The sequence below is a fragment of the Bacillus rossius genome, chromosome 12, assembly GCF_032445375.1.
Source record: "Bacillus rossius redtenbacheri isolate Brsri chromosome 12, Brsri_v3, whole genome shotgun sequence".
Lineage (NCBI taxonomy): Eukaryota > Metazoa > Arthropoda > Insecta > Phasmatodea > Bacillidae > Bacillus > Bacillus rossius.
The window spans coordinates 7,263,412-7,285,397 of record NC_086339.1 but is presented as its reverse complement, the minus strand read 5'-3'; the positions used below and the strand labels follow the sequence as shown (position 1 = coordinate 7,285,397).

The window sequence follows — 21,986 nt, the reverse complement described above, 5'->3', positions numbered from 1 at the left end:
GCAGGGTTGTGTAACAGCAGACGAAAACATTGCCAACAGTTCATTTCCTAGTTTAAATTCCCCCCGAAGCCACTGTGTGTTTCGCTGAACAAATCTATCATAATGCCTTACGCTTTGCGCCCAAAGTTTATTCAGTTTAATTAAAAACAACCTCACTCAATTTTTTTAAAGATAGTTTGAATGTTTTCTGGCACTTCTTCCAAGACAAAGAAACTCACTACGTATTTACATACTTCTTCGTGCCTTTTTGTTTTCTCACTACGCAACCAAATGTTAAAGAGATCGCCACGTGACATGCGCAGTACCTCTGAAAAAAATTAAAAACCATCAATTGCGCAAATATGCGCAGAATATTAAAACGAAAACATTTAATATAAATATGGAGCATTGCACTGCAGAAGTTTCGTGAGGGTATATTGCGGACATTTTTTTATAACTCTAATTGAAATTTATGAAGTTTACATTTTATTGTTATTTTTCGTCAGTTAATAAATTATAAATGTATGGATAAATATTCACAATTAAGTATGCGTTACTCATACAAATTAAAGAAAATACCTTTATGAACGTCTTCCATGATCATAAAACAAGAAAATACCTCTCGCACTAATTGTAACAGCTCTTGAAAGAGCGCACTCCGCACCAATACTGCCCCGGGCCGGGAGTGCTCCTCCGATACAGCTCTCTTATCAGCTCTCCAGAAGGCACACAGCATTTTTAAAACGGTCAACCAAGCACATTACTGAATGGTCTGAAGTCTCTACTATAACATTTCAATAACCACAACCCATAATTAAAAAGTCGAAAAAAATAGTTTTGTCCCTCTAGATTGGTCATATTGCACACTGTGCGAGCGTCGCGCTTATCATCCCGCCTCCCCGACACACACACACCCCTGACGAGGCGGGCGCTCGTTCAAGCAGACACGGGGGAGGGGCGTGTCCGGAAAGCGTTGCGGCCTCGCCTCGATGGAGCGACTCGGAGGACTCCGGGAACAGAGAGGTGCTGGTGACGGCGCAGGGCTTCCTGGATGCCGCACGAGTTGGGAAACGCCACGGACAACCTGCAGAGAGGAAAACTGTCGACACACGACGACATGCTTCACGCCGGAAGCAACCACGAGGTGGACGCGAGCGGCAGCTGCCCAGCGGACACGTCAGTGCCGGGAGTGGAATTTTGTAAACGCTCATTTATAGAGACCGGAAAAATTCGCCGATTCTTTCACCGATAGGCTAAAATTCAAATAAATATACCTTTTAAATGATTTTGCTATTGGCTTAGTGTTCATCTGGACGAATCTCAACCAATTATAAACCCTCAACCAAAGAAGAATCGAATCACAGAAAAACCAGCTGAGACGACTAACAAGTCAGCAGCCAATGAACTTGCGTTATTTACCCGAGCGTACAGAGGAATGTGCAGTCTATCCTGAAGGCCATCGAAACCGCGAAATTTTCCGGTCCCTACTCATTTAACTTCTGATATCCGCTGATTCATTCAGACACGTCGTGAGGCCAACTTTGGACTGCGCAGAGGGCGAGATTCGGTCCACAGATACGTGATTAGTCTACGGTTCTGACTCAAGCACAAGTTAAGAAGCAACAGAAAACGGATGCTGGCTAAGTAACAATTACAAAGTAACTGCAGATGTTTTGGAGACAAGAAATTATTGAAGTACTAGCTCAAGTACCCGACGTTGCCCGGGCTAAAGTAGGTACATACACCCAGCATCTATCTCTCTCTTATTCTCTCTATGAATATCTCTATATCTCTAAGTATATCTATATCTACAACTCTAACATATCTACATCTATCTAGCTTTATATACAGCCCTCTATATCTCGCTATGTAAATCTCTATATAGACCTATCTCTACGTATCTATATGCATACATATATATACCTATACCTCTTTATATATCCCTCTATATCTCTCATCTATTTACATATATAAACATGTCATTCTATAGCAACGTAAATATTAAAAGTCTATGTTTATACCCATCTATATTTTATATTTTTAGCTGTCACAGGTGTGACACAGGCGCGTATTCGAATGCAACATTGCGCCAAAATTTCAAAGCAATCAGTGAAGAACTTTCCGAGATTTAACATTTTGAACGAACCAACATTTACATTTTTTAAATTTATATAGATTGCATTCGAACTAATCGTAACATTTTTGAAATATAACGTACAAAAAAGCGTTATAACCCGTCTGTAAATGTTTCCAAACTTTCAGAAAAATGCCTGAATATACATATTGCTTAATTCAATTTATTTTTAGAATTTTAATCATATACGTAATGTATATTTTTCTTTACATGCACAATCATAATAAAAAAAACACCCGATTATGAACGTTGTTTTGAACTTATGAACTCAAAACATTGCCTTATCTCACTGACAAAAAAAAAAAAAAAAAAAAAACTTGCGATTGCTTTCACGTTGAAGCATAAAAGGGGCTTCTCCAGGGATATCCAAGAGTTTCCTACTGCGCATGTTTTAAGACCTCCCCACACATGATCCATCTGAACTGTCAGTTTGGACTTCCCAGTTGGAACTGCACAGTCAGAACTGCCGTGTGGGAGCAAGGAAGGTGGACTGATCAGTCGAAACTTGTGGACTGATAATTACCAATAATTTCAGCAACAAGAAATTAAATGACCAAACAAGAATATAATATAAACATTCAAAAGGGCGTAACTACAATAAAGCAGATCAGCCAAAAAAAAACTTTCGGTCAGTAGGGAGAGCCATTGTCGAGTCGATATCCAGCGCGGAGAGTGAACAGTTTATATATATATATATATATATATATATATATATATATATATATATATATATAGAGAGAGAGAGAGAGAGAGAGAGAGATAGAGGAGGGAAAATCTTTCAAAAACACCGCCTTGAGGTTGAGGGATGATACATGATGGTCGATGGTGTGGTATTTCCAGCCACTAAAAACACTCCTCTCCACTTTCCCCGTAAGTGTTGCAGGGGAGACTGGGCATTACTTCAACCCAGTCCGTGTTGCGTCAAACGACGTCCGATCCCGTCTCTCTCTCTCTCTCTCTCTCTCTCTCTCTCTGACGATTCCCCCCCCCCCCCCCCTCGAGAATGCACCGCACGTAGGCAGCGATTTCATTCTAGTTTTCTTCTCTTTGTATTGTAAGGTTCACTAGGCTCGCAGGATTGAAAGTCTTGCCTTTTTGTTGCTTCGGTGTTGGCTCTGTGGTTCCTCCAACGTCATGGCCCCCACAAGGGCGGGGCTGGGTGGACCCCTGGGTCCAGGGCCCGTGCTTATTTTTAAAATTTAGCTATATTAATTTTTTTACAAACTATAAAAACATATTGAATATTTTATAAGTAAAGCCTTGTTTGGACTTATAAAATAGTAACCATAATCATACCCTGTATTTTCATGTTAAATAACATTCTAAAAAGAGAGTGTAGGTGAGAAATAAACATGCAATTACAATGTAGCACGTGACTGTAAAATTTCAGGGGAATTTCGGAGGGAGGGGAGTCGTCTCCGATCCTGGGTCCAGAGCCCGTAATCGAATGTGGGGGGCCATGTCCATCGTTCGCACTCGAAAAAACGTGTGCTCAGCGTCATCGGGTTTTGTCCGGGCAGTACTTGCACAACGGAGTGTAGGCGTGCGTTAAATGAGCCACGGCCTGTCGACAGTTGGAGAAGCCTAAGATGTACATCAAGTTCTGTCCCTGCCCGAACACGCCCGAATATCCTCCTTCGGCCAACCTCGCGATTTGTTTTATTTTTGCGCAGGAAAAATGACCAAGTATTAAAAGTGGTCGGTTAGGTTAGCTACATTAAAACACTTTAAAAAAACTATGGACGGTTAGTTAGGTTAGTATAGCTACATTAAAATAAACAGAAAAATATAACTATATATAAATAAAACCGAGGTTGACCGAAGGTGAATATTCGGGCGTGTTCGGGCAGGGACAGAGCTTGATGTACATCTTAGGCTTCCCCAACAGTTGAGTCAGGGAGAAATCTCGTCTCACCCGTGATTTCGGTCGATCCAGGTCTTGATGTCCGGGATCAGGCGAGCTGTCCCATCTGCCCCCGTCGCAGGTTTTCCTCCTGTCTTTCCATCCTTCCAGCGTTTCCGCCTTCACTTCTGCCCTCTGGCTTCCTTTGTGCTGTCGCCGGTAGCTTCGATCCACAACGTTACCACAACGCCAAACGTACAATAATTCCGAATACCATAACTTCGAATGCCTATTTGACCGCAACGCCGACAGCTAGAAAACTGCCGTGTACCACAACGCCGAAATACAGTAACGCCGAAAAATGTTGCTGCGGGGAGGGGGAGCCACAGAAGCAAAATGAAAAACAACTGAATGAATTTGTGTGCTAACCTTACCTAACCTAACCTTTGTGGCAGTCCTGCAATGACATTTTTCGGCGTTAATGTATTTCGGCGTTGCGGTACACAGCAGTTTTCTAGCTGTCGGCGTTGTAGTCAATTTGGCATTCGGCGTTATGTTTTTTCGGTTTTTATTGTACGTTCGGCGTTGTGGTGCGTCCCCACTTCGATGTCGTAGAGTTTCGCCCTCTCGAATGCTGGTAGGTCGATAGGCGCAACCCCTTTGCCATAACTAGTACGGAGAGTGAATAGTGGACTCGTTAAAAGTGTGACTACTTTGTGGACGCACAATTGAATTGTAATGACTTAGCTAACAGTGTAAATGGTATCTGGTAAACCAAACTGCACCTAATTAACTGGGCTATCCTTTCCGGACCTGTGCTTTTACCTCTCGCGATGAACCTGCATCCAAAGTTTGTCTCTTACGAATTCCGACTCACCCCCGGATACTGGTATCGCAGAATGACTCGCAAAGTAATGAGTAAAGATAAAACATGATGATTCGTCATTTCTGATGCAACGTAGTTATTTTCTACGAAGAAAAAAACAAATATTATCTACGCAATTGTCTTCAGCATTGCTGCTATCATCACTAACTTTCAAACACATGATTTTTTGAGAACAATGGTATGACGTGACCACCAACACTCTTTTTCTTTCAGCACGATCGCCTACTGTAAGGTTTTCGTATGGGCGAGGCGCATATTAAAACGGTAAGGCGACGATCGCTGGTGTAGCTAATGCGCTATCGACTCTATACGCAAGGTAAAACAAATCGAATAAACGATACATATATAGAAAAAATATATATACATAGAGAGAGAGAGTGTGTGTGTGTGTATTTAAGGATGAGTGTCTGTTTATAAATGCGATGCAGTCATCCATTTGCGCAGATCCGTAGGTTTGAAATTAAAAATTCCCTTACGGACGACTTTTGTCGGTGATTCTGGGGCCCAACCGGTAATCTGAATTCACCGGCAACAGATCAATTAAGCTAACTTGTAATTTGAGTTCCGCAGGCTTTCGCGGGCCACTGTCTGAACTGGCATGTTGGTTCTAGAAGGACCTAGAGCGCGAAGAAATAACCGACTCGGCTTCCTCAACACGTTTTCTAGTTATCTGAAGGATAAGTAAACCCCATGCAGCAGCGAAACGGGGACACAAGGCATTTACGTCATCGTCACATGCCTCACCACGTGACGGAACTAACCTTCAAGCATTGTCACGCACAGATACTTACGTCCGAGTTGACAACGAACATTCTCCCCCCTCCCCCCCCCCACTTCAAATCATCCTTGTTTATTTTTATCCGAGCCTGTAGAGCCACGATTATCTCAGAATTTTTTTACTCGACTGTCCTATACGTACCCTGTAAAAAAAAAAGGGGGGGGGGGGTTGTCCGTAAAGTCGGTTTACGGACGATAATTTTACGTGATAACGTCATAAGAAATCATTGATGAAAAATTGCATACTTTTTAATTTTCAAATATCATTTACAGTTTTTGCAAAATTAATTTAAATAATTTGTTTAAATATAATCACGAACAATTAGTTATAGAAATAAACTGAAATAAAATCAATGTCAATAAATCGTTAGTTTGAAATGACGAAATTGGACATATAAATCATTTTTTTTTTAAATTGCTGCTTTTAAAAAGCCCGCCTTAACCTGTTTTATATTATAGAAGATTATCTCGCACGGTGGTTGGCCGGTTCTTGCACGCTCGGCTCAGGCGGAACGTGACAATGAGTCATGATATTTTTACGTGCGTGCAGCCGGCGTTCATCGATTTATAAAACGTTATCACGTCAAAAAAAACACTTATTTCTTTCACGTGTGTGCTTAGCCTAAAAAAAAATTGGTTGTCTGTAAAGTCGGTTTACGGACGACAGTTTAACGTGACAACGTCATAACAAAGCATTGATAAAATGATTGCATACTTTTATGAATAAAATTGTATCATTTTTATTGAATTCTCACAATTTTGTATGGATACAAAGAAGGAGTGAAATGAAATCTACAATTTAATTGATAAATTTACTTTTATTTGCACTCATTAATTCAAATATGTTTATTACTTTAACGAAGAGATTATTTTAGCTATAACTTTTATACATGTTTGCTATTTAACTTCTTCCAATCTGTGTTATTCTGTTAAGGATAGGACGATGATAGGAAAAAATAGGAAACGAATGGGAGTGTTTCAAATTTAATGTTCCTCGAAAAAGTCAAATCGATGGTTGTTCCAATCGAGTGGAAGAGAGTTAGTTGCGGCGCAAGCGTACAATTATCGTAACGGGACACAGCGTAACGGGACACTTTTTCGTGCGTGCAGCCGGCGTGCATCCGTAAATTTACTGCTATATATTTCCAACAGCGCAGCGGCGGTACTGCACCACTGCGCTTCAGTTTGTGCGCAGGTCGAGAGAGTTCCGGTTGAACTCCGAAGCCACTCGCGACGTGAATACTCGCCTATTGTTCTCGCGAACACGCCAAGGCTAGGCTGTTCCCGGCATCAACAACTACAGGAATTAGAACGTAGGGCTCACCCCAAGCGTATGTCGCCAACACTTTACACAACAATTAAACAACACACACACACACACACACACACGCGCACATTATATATTACTTGATTCTGTGATTTTAAATATAGTAATTATTGTAATGAATAGATATGATATTATAATTAATGAAATATTTACTGGATAGCTATATATTTTTGTTAATATTGTGTTATTTATTATTATTAATTCTATATCATTATTAATTATTGTTTTTTTCTGTGTTAATAATATAATTATTAAAGTGATAATAATTATTATTCTTTTTGATGATATTGAGAATATTATGTTTGGTATTAGTCTTGTTATATAAATAAATAGCTTTTATTCCTCCAATAAATATTAAAAATAAAATGTATGAAAATCAAAACGATTTATATAATATTCCTGTTATTATTGAGATAACTGTTGTTTGTAAGATGATAATTATTCCTATTGATATTGTATATATGACATTATATATATATATATATATAAAGCTGATCTAGTTCAAACAGAATCTCGCATACACCATTTTATAGTGAGTATGACTATTCACTAAAAAAAAATTCTGAAAAAAAAAAAAACTTCACAGTCTTGTGTGATGGCAGACAAGAGCTTGACATTTTCCTTCTCAAATTACAATCACCGGGGAATTAACATGACTTTTCCAGAATTTTAAGTAAATACCCTGACCAATTTCGAATTTCCCAATCTTTCCCTGATTTTCCCTAACCAATTTCAAATTTCCTAATCTTTTCCTGATTTTCCCTGAATGTGGACACATGGTATTATTTGGATATAAAAAGAGGATACAGAAAAGGATAAATTAAATATAAAGATAAACTAAACTTGCGCACAAACATGTAAGTCTAAAACAAAGTTATATATATTTGATAGTAAAACATTTCACAATGATTTAACTACTTATTCTCAATGAAACTACAGAGAAACACCCCACACCATATTACACCATTTTTACTGCAATTTCCCTTATACTCGGGCGAATAGGCATTTCTCGCAAAACAGATCCCCGTCAGTACTACACATGATGAAAGTCAAGTGACAAAAAATAAACATTGTTACATTTACTATCACCTTTCTCTACAGGAAACGACACAAGACAAGCTGTGCATGTAACTGTCCACAGCCATGGTTAATAATTATTCATTTTAATAATATAACGCGACTAAAGTAAAAAAAAAAATAACATTTTTCGTAAAAAATGTCTGAAAATGTTTTTTTATTAAAAATATCCGTATAAAAACAGAGAAAAAAATTACTAAGAAGTCCCTACATTCACTGCTTGAATCGCAATGACCCTTCTGTTTACAAAGCTTTAAATGCTTACGATAATTATATATGTTGACAAGTGAATTACTTAGGGGGGGGGGGGGGGGGGTGAAAGCGCAAGGAAGAATAATTCTAAGAAACGGTTTAAGTGTTCTTTATAAATGTTTTGAACAGTCTGATAAAAGGCTGAAGTTGTCAAAATGAACCAATCGCGTGTAACTTTGGCTGGCCGTTATCGCTTAATTAAACGCAAATGCTCTGATTCAATCACAGTTCCCAATTAGCGCTCATTGTTCGGCATGTATGTAACAACAATTAATAATACGGAAGCATTAAATGGACTGCCTTAGATCTCCCCAAAGGCATCATAAAGGCCGGTGATTAACTAGAGAGGACAGGAGAATAATAAGTGACAGATAGTAACTCGACTTGCGAAATGACTAGGCTGTTTGCATTAGTTAGCACACAAGTGCGCTTGATTGCTTTCATTAGAGGAGAGACAAGTGTAATTAGAAACTATTTTTTTAATGCCCCGAGAGGAGCTTATTACTTGATTGAATGTAAGTACGTGTTTTCCATCTTAGGTGGGACTGACTCTGCCCCCCCCCCCTTTTTTTTTGTGCCTTTCCCCAAAACTCCCTCCCTCTTGCGCCTTTTCTTGGAAAACTGCTTCCAACAAACCAGGGACCACGGTGGTGGCTGTGTGGTCTGACATCTTGCCTCCTGCCAAGGCGATCAGGGTTCGATTACCAGCGGGAGTAAAAACCCAATTTTTTTTTCGCACGTTGGAAACGTTGCCGTGCGTCGGTGGGTTTTATCGGGGTACTCCACCCCCCCCCCCCCTTCCCAACCCATCAATTCAGTCAAAACTTGACTAAAATAAGCCAACCTTCGTTTATTCATATTATTTTTTTGATGTGTAACATCTTAGCTCTCGGTATACGGTAGGTGTAATTTCGTGAATGGAACGGAAGTCGCATGGAACGGAAATGTGTAACCACGGTGCTGCCATCTGTGGCGGATTACGCAAAACAAAGTTCACAAAGACAAAAGGAAACTTTATAGTATTAAATGTTTAATCACTTTTAACTAAATAAAATTAAAATTAATAGTCAAAAATAAGGTTCAAATCCGTGGTTTATTATTTTTTTTCAAGTCTTTTCCGCTTTTATCGGAGCCGTTTTATTATATAGTTTAACATTTCCGTCTGCTCATCAAACGATTCTGTAGTCGTAAGTAGCTGCTCCGGCAACGAATTCTAACGGCGGGTGCGGAAACTACAGATGAGTGATTCGTGTCAAGAAATGTAGTTCAAAACACAATTTTCGAATAATTATCATGCTCGGCATTATTATGAAGAAACCTACGTTAAATTCGTTTCCAAGCTTCTTATTATAAGGGTACTTACTAGCTTAAGTAATTGGCATTGCCCGGGCTAAACACAGGGTGAAGATTTTTTTTCTTTCGAAAATTGTATGTAGGAAGAAATTTTTTTCTTATTTTGATTATTATGTGTACAAATTTCCATCTAGTACCAAATTTCTGCCTTAAAGAGCGGAGAATAAGAGGTTTTTCGACATTTCCCTTTTTTCTAAATCAGTTTAGACACTAATTCCCCCCCCCCCTCCTAATTTAAACACAAATAGTGCTAAATTTCATCAAAATGTACAACAATTCTGTTTTAGGAGGTGAGAAAAAGGGATGGGAGTCTTTTTTTATTTATTATTTAATGTAGACTGTGACCCAGCTCGTTTTTTAGAAATCAACTATAGACAAATAATTCTACCCTTATTTTGACTGCAAAGTGAATAAAAATTTATCGAGTAGACTTAAAGTTCTGTTTTAAGGGGTGGGAACGGGGTATGTGGGGTTAGTTTTCGAAATATCATGTAGACGAGTGAGTGAGTGAGTGAGTGAGTGAGTGAGTGAGTGAGTGACATCCCTCGTGTTTCAAAGGCCAAGTGTGCAAAGATTAAACTCAATCGGATGAATGGTTTAGGAACGCACAAGAGACAAATAAACAAGCATTCATATTTATAGAATTCTAACATGAGAACACACGAACTTGCTTGTTATCGATGTTAGATGTTACACATCTCTGGCCAGCACCGAAAAGACTTTTTTGACGTGACAACGTTTAATAAATCGATGAACGCCGGCTGCACGCACGATAAAGTGTCCCGTTACGCACATTGCCCTGTAACGCTGTGTCCCGTTACGCTCATTGTACGCTTGCGCCGCATCTATCTCTCTTCCACTCAATTGGAACAACCATCGATTTGACTTTTTCGAGGCACATTAAACTTGAAACACTCCCATTCGTTTCCTACTTTTCCTATCATCGTCCTATCCTTAATGGAAGAAGTTAAATAGCAAACATTTATAAAAGTTATAGTTAAAATAATCTCTTCGTTAAAGTAATAAACATATTTGAATTAATGAGTGCAAATAAAAGTAAATTTATCAATTAAATTGTAGATTTAATTTCACTCCTTTGTATCAATTCAAAATAGTGATAATTCAATAAAAATGATTCAATTTTATTCATAAAAGTATGCAATCATTCCATCAATGTTTTGTTGTGACGTTTTCACGTTAAACTATCGTCCGTAAACCGACTTTACAGACAACCAATTTTTTTTTTTGCATGCACGTCCTCTCGACTCGCCAGACACAGCAAACAAAACGCCGAGTGAGTCGAGGGAGAGAGAGATAGAGAGAAGTATACGCAGAGAAGAGAGAGAGGGATACACAGAGAAAGTCAGCGAGGAGGGGAAATGTGCGACGTAGTGGCACAGTGTAAATAACATCACACCCACGCTGCAGGCAGCCAGCGCGGAAGGAATCAGCGTTGCCAGATGGAGCCAACGGAGTTACGGTACCATCCACATTCAAAGTTCTGGTATCTACTCCCGAAATTATGGCACATCAAAACGATTAATTTCCATGGCCGTGTTCCAACTGGCCCCTTCAGTAACATCTGACCGAATTTGTCGACAAAATCTATGAGTCTATCAACCGAGCGAGAAATAAGACACAACAATGTTTTTGGTGTGTAACATCTTAGCTCTCGGTATAAGATAAGGCATTTGATTGGAATAATTTCGTAAATGCGACAGAAATAAAAGAACGAAAATGTGTAACAGACGGTGCTCAAATACAAAAGGAAATTATGTGTTCAATTAATTTCGGCAAGATGGGCAGTATTTGAATATAATTCCTTGTCGAAAATCAGGTCCAAAACCGGTGTTTGGTATTTTTTTAAGTCTTTTGCGCTTTTATCGCAGCCATTTCTTTATACAATTTAAACTTTCAGTCTGCTCGTCAAATGTTTCATTAGTCGACGTAGCTGTTCCGGCTGCGAATTCTAACGGCGGGTGCGGAAACTACGTGAGATTCGCGTCCAGAGATGCAGTTGGAAAAAACCAGTTTGCTTATATTGATCGCACTCGGCATTATTTTAAAGAATTCTACGTTAATAGTCGTGTCCGAGTTTCGTATTATGAGTGTATTTTCAACAAGACAACACATGAATTTGCTCGTTACCGAAGTTAGATGTTACGCTTTTTTTTCTCTTCAAAGACTTACCGCTCAATCAAGCCAAAGGTCACGAATTCGATTCCCAGCAAGGTCGATAATTACTACCTAGTGTTTGAGGTCTGGGTTGGGCGTCTGCTGTCATCATTTGTGGGGGGGTTTTCGTTCTGTTAGTCCATTTTTCTTTGTTTTTCTTTGTTTGTTTACCATATTCCTGTTATGGAATATTATGTGGTGTTTATATCCTATTGACAACAGCGATTTTTTTGCTTAATTTGTGTTTTTGTTTTTGTCTTTTGGTTTTTTTTGTAGTTTTCTTCTACAGACATACATGAGCTTAGCAATGGCGTATGTCCAAAAGCTTACATCAAGTATGCTCACTTGTTGATGCGTGGAGGAAGGAAATTAGCACGTGTTTGCCAGATTTTCGTTTTATTTAGTAGGCAGGTGTTCGTGTTTGAAATATTTCCAGGAAGAGCCGTCGAGAGGAAAGAAGCGGAAAAGAGAGAAAAAGGGTGGGGGGGGGGGGAGAGAGAGAGAGAGATAGCAAAGTCTCCGGGACCGGGCACCAGGGGTTGGGTTCCGAATTATTTTTTTTTATTGTGGGGTTTGAAATTTTTTTTATCAATTATAGGGACAAGATTATTTGCCTCACGGGCCCATAAGTTTCTCTCGATGACCCTGTTTTACGGGAACGTTTAGGCAGCCATAGGCGCCGACTTCTAGTTTTCAGAGGGGGGGCAAGGGGCAAGTCTCATATTGTGGGGCACTTTTAGTGATATGCTATTGCTGTATCTATCTTTCACTGTCGTGTGTGATTGTTGCATGCATAAATTAAATAGGCTTACTTTCCAACCATTTTCGTCATAAGTTGTAATTTTAAGTTACAAATTCGATATAATGACACGTTTTTGAAGTATAAAAACCATATCCATAATAAAATTTGAACATTCTCATTTAGACTTGATAATAATTTACCATAATTTTGAGTCAGTGGGTGTAGAATGGAAAATGCATTAAGAACAAGCTACAATTTATTTACAACATAGCAGGTAACACACAATTACCAACATTCATTCATTAAAGTTCGGATCTCAACAAGTGTTGGCTTGTTAATTTGAAATTATTCCATTACACCAAAAACACATGTAAATAACATAAAAAGTTTGATTTGTAAATACAGTAAGAACAGTCATCACTTACACGAAAATGTGTTTTGCCGAATCGGATTCTTCAAAATGAAAGATGTCGCGATTTCATTCAAATCCAAACAATTGGCAGTACTTGAATGGGCATTCAGAAGGGCTATATGGTTCAATCTCGCCTCTGTCATAGTAGATCTTAAGTAGTTTTTTAATCTACGTAGCATCGAAAATGATCGTTCACTTTCACATGTAGTAATTGGAATAACCATGATGATTCGTACAAGCTTGTGAAGTTCATCAAAATAGTCTTTCATATGCTGCATACCATCAGATTTTAAGATGTCAACCACATCTTTGAAGTTTGCAGGGGATTTTAAATTTTGCCCCTTCAGGACATCATGGAACATATCGCGATGCATTTCTAGCCGTTTGCTGTTGAAGTCGTTTCCATAAAATGCTACAACTTCGTCAGCTGGAAAAGAAGGGGTCAAAAGAAAATGTTCCACAGAGGTCAGCAATTTCCTTGCTTCAACATCAAATCTGGTTTTGAGACCTGATAGTATATTATCCATGACTTCAATGTATATCTGCCTATAATTTTCTTTAGGAGTGAATTCATGAGGTGGAGTAGGACCATCATATCTTGCTGGCAATTTTCTTTTTCTATTTTCTCGTGGAGGCTCTAAATTCAAAGCCTTTGAGTTGTGATCAACTTTTGACCAAAATGCATCAAACTGCTCTCGCAGCTGTTTTACTGTGTCCTCCAAAACACACAGAATGTGGCACGAATCTTTCATATGCAGCATTTTGCCTTGTAATGATTTGTTTGCGGCAGAAAGATGCTGGAAAATTAAACACAACAGTTCAAGCATTACCAGTGTATCTGATTTTTCCAGATATCTGAGAAATCCGGAAGCTTTGGTGGCAGCCTCGCTGGAATCTTGACTAGAAAATTCGTCTAGAAAGGCTATAACATTACTGTAGTTAGACAAAAGAGTCTGAAGAGAACAGTAACGCATAACCCATCTTGTAGGACATAGTGGCCTTAAATTCTTGCTGTGTTCTTCTTGAAACCTTTTAAACCACTCAAGGCGTTTTGGGGAATGCTTAATAAACCCAATAATCTCACGCAGTAAGTTCATTGCATCTCTAGCAGTTGGAACATTCTTGATGCTATCTTGAGTAACTAGATTAAGAGAGTGAGCTTGACAATGGACAAATAAGGCTCGATTTTCTAATTCTCTAATTTTCTTCTGCAGACCTGAATGAACACCTGCTACATTACTGGCTCCATCAAAACACTGACCTCTGAGGTCCGACACTGGTAACTGAAGACGAACTAGAACATCGTTTGTTATGTTGAATAAGGTTTGAGCTGTAGTGTCGGGGGTTTCGTAGAATCCTAAAAAAAGTTCTTGAATTTCAAGATTTGTATCTACTGTTCGTACACAAAATGACACTTGTTCCTTAGTTGTACAGTCAGTTGTTTCATCGACTATCAATGAAAAATGTTGGTTCTCTTTAATCTCGAAAACAAGCTTATTCACCACTGCATGTGACAAAATAGACAATATTTCGTTAACGATGTCGTGAGAAATCCATTTATAACCATCTCTTTGTAACCAAGCATCTAGTTCCATGCTGTCCTCAGCTCTTAATTTCAGTAGTTTCAGGATATTTGATGACTCGTCATTGTGACCCCGAATTGCCAATCCTTGAGTTGCTAGAAACCGCACACTGCCTATAATTTTACCCAAAGCAATTCGGGCCTCATCCATTTCTTTAGCTTTTTTTGTGGACAATTGTTTGAGCACATTAGTACCAGCTTGAGAATGAAAATCTGCCTCCGTGCATTCCCTGTGAAACCGAGACTTCTCATGTTCATTGAATTTCTCAATCGCTTTTTTCCAATTGCAGAATCCTAGTTCCACAAAAGCTGCACTAAAAGTTTTATTCACACACTTATTCTGAGAGTAAATAGTTTTACATATTTTACAAAATACCTTATCCTTATTATTGTCATATTCAAGCCAAGCAAATTTATTTTCCCAGTCTCTAATAAAATGTCGATTACCTTCTTTTTTTGTTCCGAAAGTCTTTTTTCGTTCTTCACCACCTTCACCAGTAACAGGAACTTGTGCTTCTTCCTTCTCCTTTGTTGATGAGGCAGAAGTTGTCTGCTGATTGCTGTCGGTAACAGTCAGATCTGTGTGTTGTACAGTTTTATCACTGGGCAGTTTTTTTATGTACTTCCACATAATGCACCACAGTTAAAGTGAATAAGTCAATTATATTACACACCTTAAAACTTTATAAATTCTAACGTGCACATTGGCATGTTTTCACTCACAATAAAAACATTGAAATACTCGGCATCGGTAAATACAAACCGCAGGGAAGGCAACATTTAAAAACAAAATAAATTGATGTTCCAACTGATAGCAGTCGTGAACGTAAAGGGTTGTAACATTTGAAAGCAAAAGATACCGAAAGCGAAAGTGACACCTGATAGCATGTGAAAGGCGGTAAAACGTCCGAGCACAAATTATGCCGATAAGTGACACCCGATAGCAGCACATCCTGCCAACGCAGTGATCCTGTGGTCGTAATCGGAGCCCATGTGATATGCACCATGTCTATAGCGTGACCACCATGAGTCGTAAAACGTAAACATTGATTGACAATCACCTTACCTTAAAATTATTCTGAAAGTTCTAGTTATGTTACACTTCAAGAATGTAACTAATAATTTTTGTGACCAACGAGGAGGGGCGACGCCCCTCTTATCTGTTCAGTGGGGGGGCAACCGCCCCTCCTGCCCCCCCATAGTCGGCGCCTATGTAGGCAGCTGACGTAAAACTATGCTGTTCCTGCGTCACGATGGCGACTTTCAGGTGCACACGGCACAACGCGCCGTAATTCCGGTACGCGCGGACGTAGGCGTGGATGCGACGTAGGTGGCGCCGCGGCCAATGGGCGGGCGAGTCCACAACGGAGGAGGGGTGGCAAGAGCGCGCGGGAGACGGGATCTAGTGTCGCCGGAAGGGGCGAGTGTAGCTGAGGATCTAGGTGACCCACGCGTCACCAGCAGGGGGGGGGGGGTCTACTGAAAGGGAACGAGTTAACACGTCCAGGATCTAGGATCTAGCGCCGAGTAGGTATTCTATGCTAGAGAAGATAGAAGGGTGTAGCAGAGGATCTAGAAATTCAGGGAGGGGCGGGTGTAGCAGAGGATCTAGGGAACCACCGCCGCGCGACGGCGGGAAAGGGGATCTAGATACCTCCGAGGACGCGGGAGGCAACCAAAACAAGGCGAACGCGACAGACGCTCAGAGGAAGGCGTGAATGTAGACAGTGTACGACGCGAACGACAGGAAGACTTCCCTTTCGGGCGCAGGAAGCAAGATGGACCTCGTGTACAACTACATGCCGGACGTGTACAGCTACCAGGCGGCCCGGCACACCGCGAGCTACGACTACTGGCCCAACGAAAACGCCACCAAGAAAGGTAGGCATGAGCTAACTGCTTCCTTCCAGGACAGCCGCCTAGCTTAGCTATACCGTCTAGTCTGGACTGCGCGTTTACGATTACGTAGGGCGCCAGACGCACACGAATGTTTCGATAATAGTATCAGACATATGGGTCCAGATGAGATTCAGGATTTATAACATGTGACTCATTAGAAAATCTCTTCATTTATGTTTGAAAATATTTATTGACTTCATTTTAAAAACACCTTACAATTACCTACTTAATTACTATTCTAAAATTTAACTGCCAAAATTTATGAACAATCATAAAGATATAATATATTCGTCTTCCTAACAATACAAACCCATTAACTCTTACTACTTTTTTTTTCATGGAGTCATGGAGTTATTTCTTGTTGAATATACCCCAGTATTAGACGAGGGGTGAGTGAATTGTACTAATGAAAGCTCGCTGTTTTGTAACTACCCCACATCGCCTTTTAATTTCCTGATTAAAACCAGTAACAGTGTGATAGTTTATGTAACGGTTTCTCAAACAAATTAATATGTTAAAAATACTTTAGCATTTCAGTGTTTTTCATAGATTTACAAGCAAACACGTGATGGTTCAAATAAACATGGAAACATTTAAGTAAAACTTCAACCACGTGTCCGGGGTAGTGAAACAAGTGCGTCCGCACTCATCTGAACCCTACCGCAGGTTATAAAAAAAAACAGGTTTGCTAAATACAGTAAAACCTCTTTTATCTGGCTCTCGTTAATATTCACATAAAAATTACAACTGTATTCTACACCCATGCAAACACAGACGGTTAGAACATTCAAACGCCATACATGTTTGAAACAGAAAAAAGTGACGAATTCTTTGTTAAAAAGTTAATTATATAGTTTTTAATGAGTTGTAAACAATATAGTGAATTTGTTACAAAACACTTTTTTATCGCAGTAAACGGTAAGTCTGCTTATTAAAGAATTTGGTTCGCTTATTATCCATAGTACCCGGATTATCCGGATTTTCGATTGTTTGGACTGCCTTTAGTCTCAGTCCTGAAGAACGAGGTTTAACTAACTGTATACGATAGCTTCTAGCTTAGCTGACGTCTGGGCTAGCTGATCCTAAACGCCGCTGTGCATTTCGAGCAGGTATGTCTGAGGCAGTCGAACCTTTCTGAGCCTCGTGGAACGCCGTCCGTCTTGGGCTGACTGACCTTGACAACGCGCCTTCCCAAAAACAGATTGTAGAAACGTAAACAAGTTGGGAGGTAATAATAAAAAAACAACGTCGCTGAAAGCTATAAGAAACAGTACGTCGTAGAACCCATTGTGTGTACGCGACGACGAGGAATAATATAGTTTTAGGCTGGGTTTATAAACTATGCTAGAGTGCAATATGGAAGAAAACTACGGTAGTTGCAATACATCACTAACCATAAAACTTGAAACACCAGGAAAAGTATTTTCTTCGTCAGGCTTTTTTTCATAAAAAAAATTTTTCCAGCTAAAACTTTTGAATTATTAATTTTATCCAAGAACGAAATTTACTTTCACAGTGCGGATTTTAATAAGTAAAAATTTCACGTGTGAGAAATAAAGTAAATCGTAGCCTTCTATCCACGCAATGTCTGGCTCTGTAAACATTTTTTTTCGGAACACCACTTCATGGAAGGAAGAAACACAAGCCGAAACGCAAACTAGTTGAATGTTTGCCGATGCTTGCTTTGCGTTTATGCGTCTTACGTAATTTAAAAATTGGGTATTTGAAGAGTCGTTATTTCTTTATTTTTGCATTTGGTGAATGCGTTTCTTGCGTGCTTTTCTAGTTTATAAACCCGGCCTAACTGAACTTTCACCCAAATGCTCCCCTCCCCCTTTTTTTTCCATTCCTTTCTCCTGAACAACTTCGTAACCCGAGCGCCGACATAAGACATGGGGAAGTGATCACTATTGGCAGAGCCACTGTTCTCGTTCTCTACTGTTCTACTGTTCTATATTCGTAAAAAGGTACACGGGACGAAAAAAAAAAACACAACGAAATGCAACTGATTTTCTCGTGAAAAATAATAACAGTTGGTAAAGTTACAGTGCGGATATACAACAATCTAGGAGAATTAAAAAAACTTTATTTTTAAATATCACATCAACCCCTTCGAGCTTGAAAACCCCGCGCAGTGATCACAGCTGAATGGCAAGGTCCAGTCGTAGCCATGGTTTTGATGCTGGTATGGTTGCTGGTAGCCATGGTTTGACGCCGACTGTTCCAAGCTTCCTGGTTGGAATCGAACCCCGGAACCTTGCCGTTCGAAGGTGCAGCCTTACCGGCCTCGGCCGCAGAGGTCACTGTCACCAGACCCGCCTGCTTTGGTTGAAACCCACCCACGCCTGTTTTGGTGCTATGTAAACAGGGGAGGTAACGTTATGAATACAAACTGATAATAATTTATTAAATAAATACATGCGATCTAAAGCTATGGAATATAGCAAAGCTAAAACATTTTTTTTAAATTACTTAATACACGAAAAATTATCAGTAAAGTCAATTATTCACTTTAGTAATATTTTAAAAATAGTGTGAGGAACGTGGGCTTCAAGGGGTGTAAGCGAAAACATTTTTTTAAATTTAATATACGAAAAATTATTAGTTAAAATTTTTAAAAATAGTGTGTGATATGTGGGCTTGAAGGGATGTACGTCACTTTCTGGGGGCCAATTGCAAAAGAAGCAGAAAGGTGGAGGTGTTTCTATTCTAGACTAACTCCGAATGAAACCGCGAATTAATAATAATGAAAGATCTTTCAGTTCTGTGTAAATTAGTTGTTGCTTGTACTTCGTAACATTTAACTATTGTTTTTCAACTTTTTTTTTTAACTAGCGCTTGAGTTTGAATTGTGTACTTTGAATGGCTAGTGAGATGAAGCTTGTAAGTGAAGAATGCAAGATGGCGGAGGCCGGAGGATATTGTTGCGCAGCAACCTGAAGGGCACAGAGTAGTTTCTCGACGTCAGACGGCAGTATGCGGCCCCTCCCCCTCCGCAATAGACACCTTGGCCGTCTTAAGAAACCTCGCTATTTTAAAACTGCTCGTGATATCCGAGTGGCGTCTGTTTACGACAAGCATTTAAGAACGTGCTCAAGGCCGAAGGACCCGTTGTTTCCAATGAATTTGACAAGCACAGGAAGGGGGGGAAAAAATTGAAACTCAACCAGCTAATCATTCTCCCCCCCCCCCCCCCCGTAGACGGCCCTGTTCCACACCACATCACCACATGTGTAACTACTTAACTTCATCTGTAATTGTGCCTTGGTGTTGACGTAAAAAAAAAAATTGTGCTCAATTCCTAGGTTTTTTATTACCGTCTCAGCATTTTTGTCGTGGCATTGAAAGACTTCCGTAAAAACGCCGTGACTGCAGGGCAGCGTCAGGAAAATGACGCGGAATTTTTTTTTTTTGTTTTGTTTTCATGAAATACCGCGTATTTTGATCGGCGCGGGGGAAAAAAAATTATTTAAAGACCTGGAGAGATCAGGGAAGTAAATTAAGGGATTCAGTATGTGGGTTTCGCAGGGCGCCTTGGCCCGCCCACCCGACCCGAATCTTCGACGGTTAGCTAGACGCCGGCGTCGCTGCAGTCAAGGCCACGCCGACCACGGCCGGGCACTGGCAAGTCCTGCGGTGCGTGTACTTACGTACGCGCGTTTCAACTTATACTTGCTTGGCGTATTAAAAAAAAAAAAACTAACTTTAATTTTTGCATGAAAATAATAGAAATAAAATTATAAAAGAACTGGAGTAATATGAATACGGTTGGTGATATATAAATTCAATGAAATTATTATTTTTTAAATAAATAATCAGTATTCGGTATTAATATAAAGACGGTGTATACAATTATCAAAATTATTAAAATAATTTAAATAAATTTTAATTATTAAAAAACTTTATTTTAATTTATAATTTTTAATATTTATTTAATAATGTGATAAAATTTAATGCAAATAAATTATGCATACGAGAACATAACCTCACTTAAGTAGATACAATATAAAAAGTTTGTTAACACTATTTCAACCACTAATATTGATATTTTTAACTATATGGACTAGTATTCAGTATCAATCACTAAAGTATATTCTTTAAAAGCACATACATAAATTTATTTGTGTGTAGCCTTTTTTAATCATGTCAATTGTTTTGTTGCACGTGCGCGCCCATCGCAAAAATTTACTCATATTTTTTTTTTTTTTCATAACTTGCCTAAGGAAGAAAAAAAACCTTCCAGCTACGTGCTGCCTCCGCGATTTGAGTCATTGTCTATCTGTCACGTCTTTCAAGTATTGTGAACCAACGCGACAAGCTTTAGTTAGTAATAACATTATTTCACGATGTCTTGAAATCTTCGTTTCGAAATGCACCATTTTTTTGGTCATAAATTTCTGTCTTTTGGCTTCGTTAAAGCAAAGTATAAAATTTAGTGAAATGCCTGAAGTTAATAATGACTGGTTACAAATAATTCCCCTGTGAGGTCATTGGCCTTTATTATTGACCTCACTTTTAGAAAATGACTACAACTTTAGTAAAACTGTCAAAATGGTAAAGTCTTTGTAAATGTCTTAAGAGAGATTAGGCCCCGCCATCTTGGATTCTTCCATATTTTTGCTGTAATTCTAGTTCTAAACTATTTACCGTAATAACAATCATCGAATAAAATTGTAGGAAATTATATGGCGTCTTTCTGTTCCTATCTCTTCCCCGGACGATAGAATCTAGTCTACGAAGCATTGAACTCTGGTATTTTTTTTAGTAACTATATAACGATAATGCATTCATGCTCATCAGCACGTTTTTTTAAATAAAAAGTTAAAATAAAAAAACTTGCCGCATATGCATATTTTGCGATTGGTTTCTTGGCACTGTTTCAACTCCAGTTAACTCAAAATCTTGCACCTCCCATAAGACTAACAAGTCAAGCCACTTTTTTCATCTTCTTAGTGCCAACATTGCACAGTGAGTTCCAGACAGGGACAAAGTTTTGTGTAGTCAGGTAATAACTATGCAGAAATACAGTATGTCCATAAAAGAATTTCCCAGTTATAAATTTTAATAGTATCAACTGAAAGCGTTGCATAGTTTTGGTTCAAGGTCACGAAGAGTTAACTCAAAACAGTTTTAGATAAGAGCATGCACTGTTTTGTTGTTTTCTCGCTTCAAGGCCACATACACAAAATGGCGACTCTTGAAAGTAAAGCGTTTTGTGTTCTGCAATTTGCTGGGAGTGAATCTGTAATATTTCAGTTAAGGGGCCCGCCTCGTCAGGGGTGTATGTGTGTTAGTGAGGCGGGGTGATAAGCGCGACGCTCGCTGGTGCTTCCAGCGCGGTATAGCCTCTAAGCGCAAGTCTCTGAACTGGCGCGCATTCGTCTCGTCGTCACAGGATAACTGTGAAATTTGAGCGGTGACCGTAACATTATATGGCGGAGAAATGAAGATAAAGGTGTTATGCAAGCCCCTTAAGTGCTTTCAAGAATCTGTACTGATTGTTTTATGCCTAAAAATTACACTGGAAACACGCGTTTTAGGCATTTTA

The 21,986-nt window shown here is 39.2% G+C and overlaps 2 protein-coding genes across 3 annotated transcripts in view; one reads left to right on the top strand and one right to left on the bottom strand.

Annotated features, from left to right (window-relative positions):
• Positions 1–21,986, bottom strand: part of LOC134537453 (kinesin-like protein klp-20) — a 109,969-nt gene that overhangs the window by 33,146 nt on the left and 54,837 nt on the right. The gene's annotated exons all lie outside the window — the stretch shown is intronic.
• Positions 16,036–21,986, top strand: part of LOC134537456 (uncharacterized) — a 30,900-nt gene continuing 24,949 nt past the window's right edge. Inside the window, exon 1 of the mRNA XM_063377912.1 lies at positions 16,036–16,420. Coding sequence (XP_063233982.1) covers positions 16,318–16,420 — 103 coding nt within the window. The 5' untranslated portion in view covers positions 16,036–16,317. The remainder of the gene's footprint in view (positions 16,421–21,986) is intronic.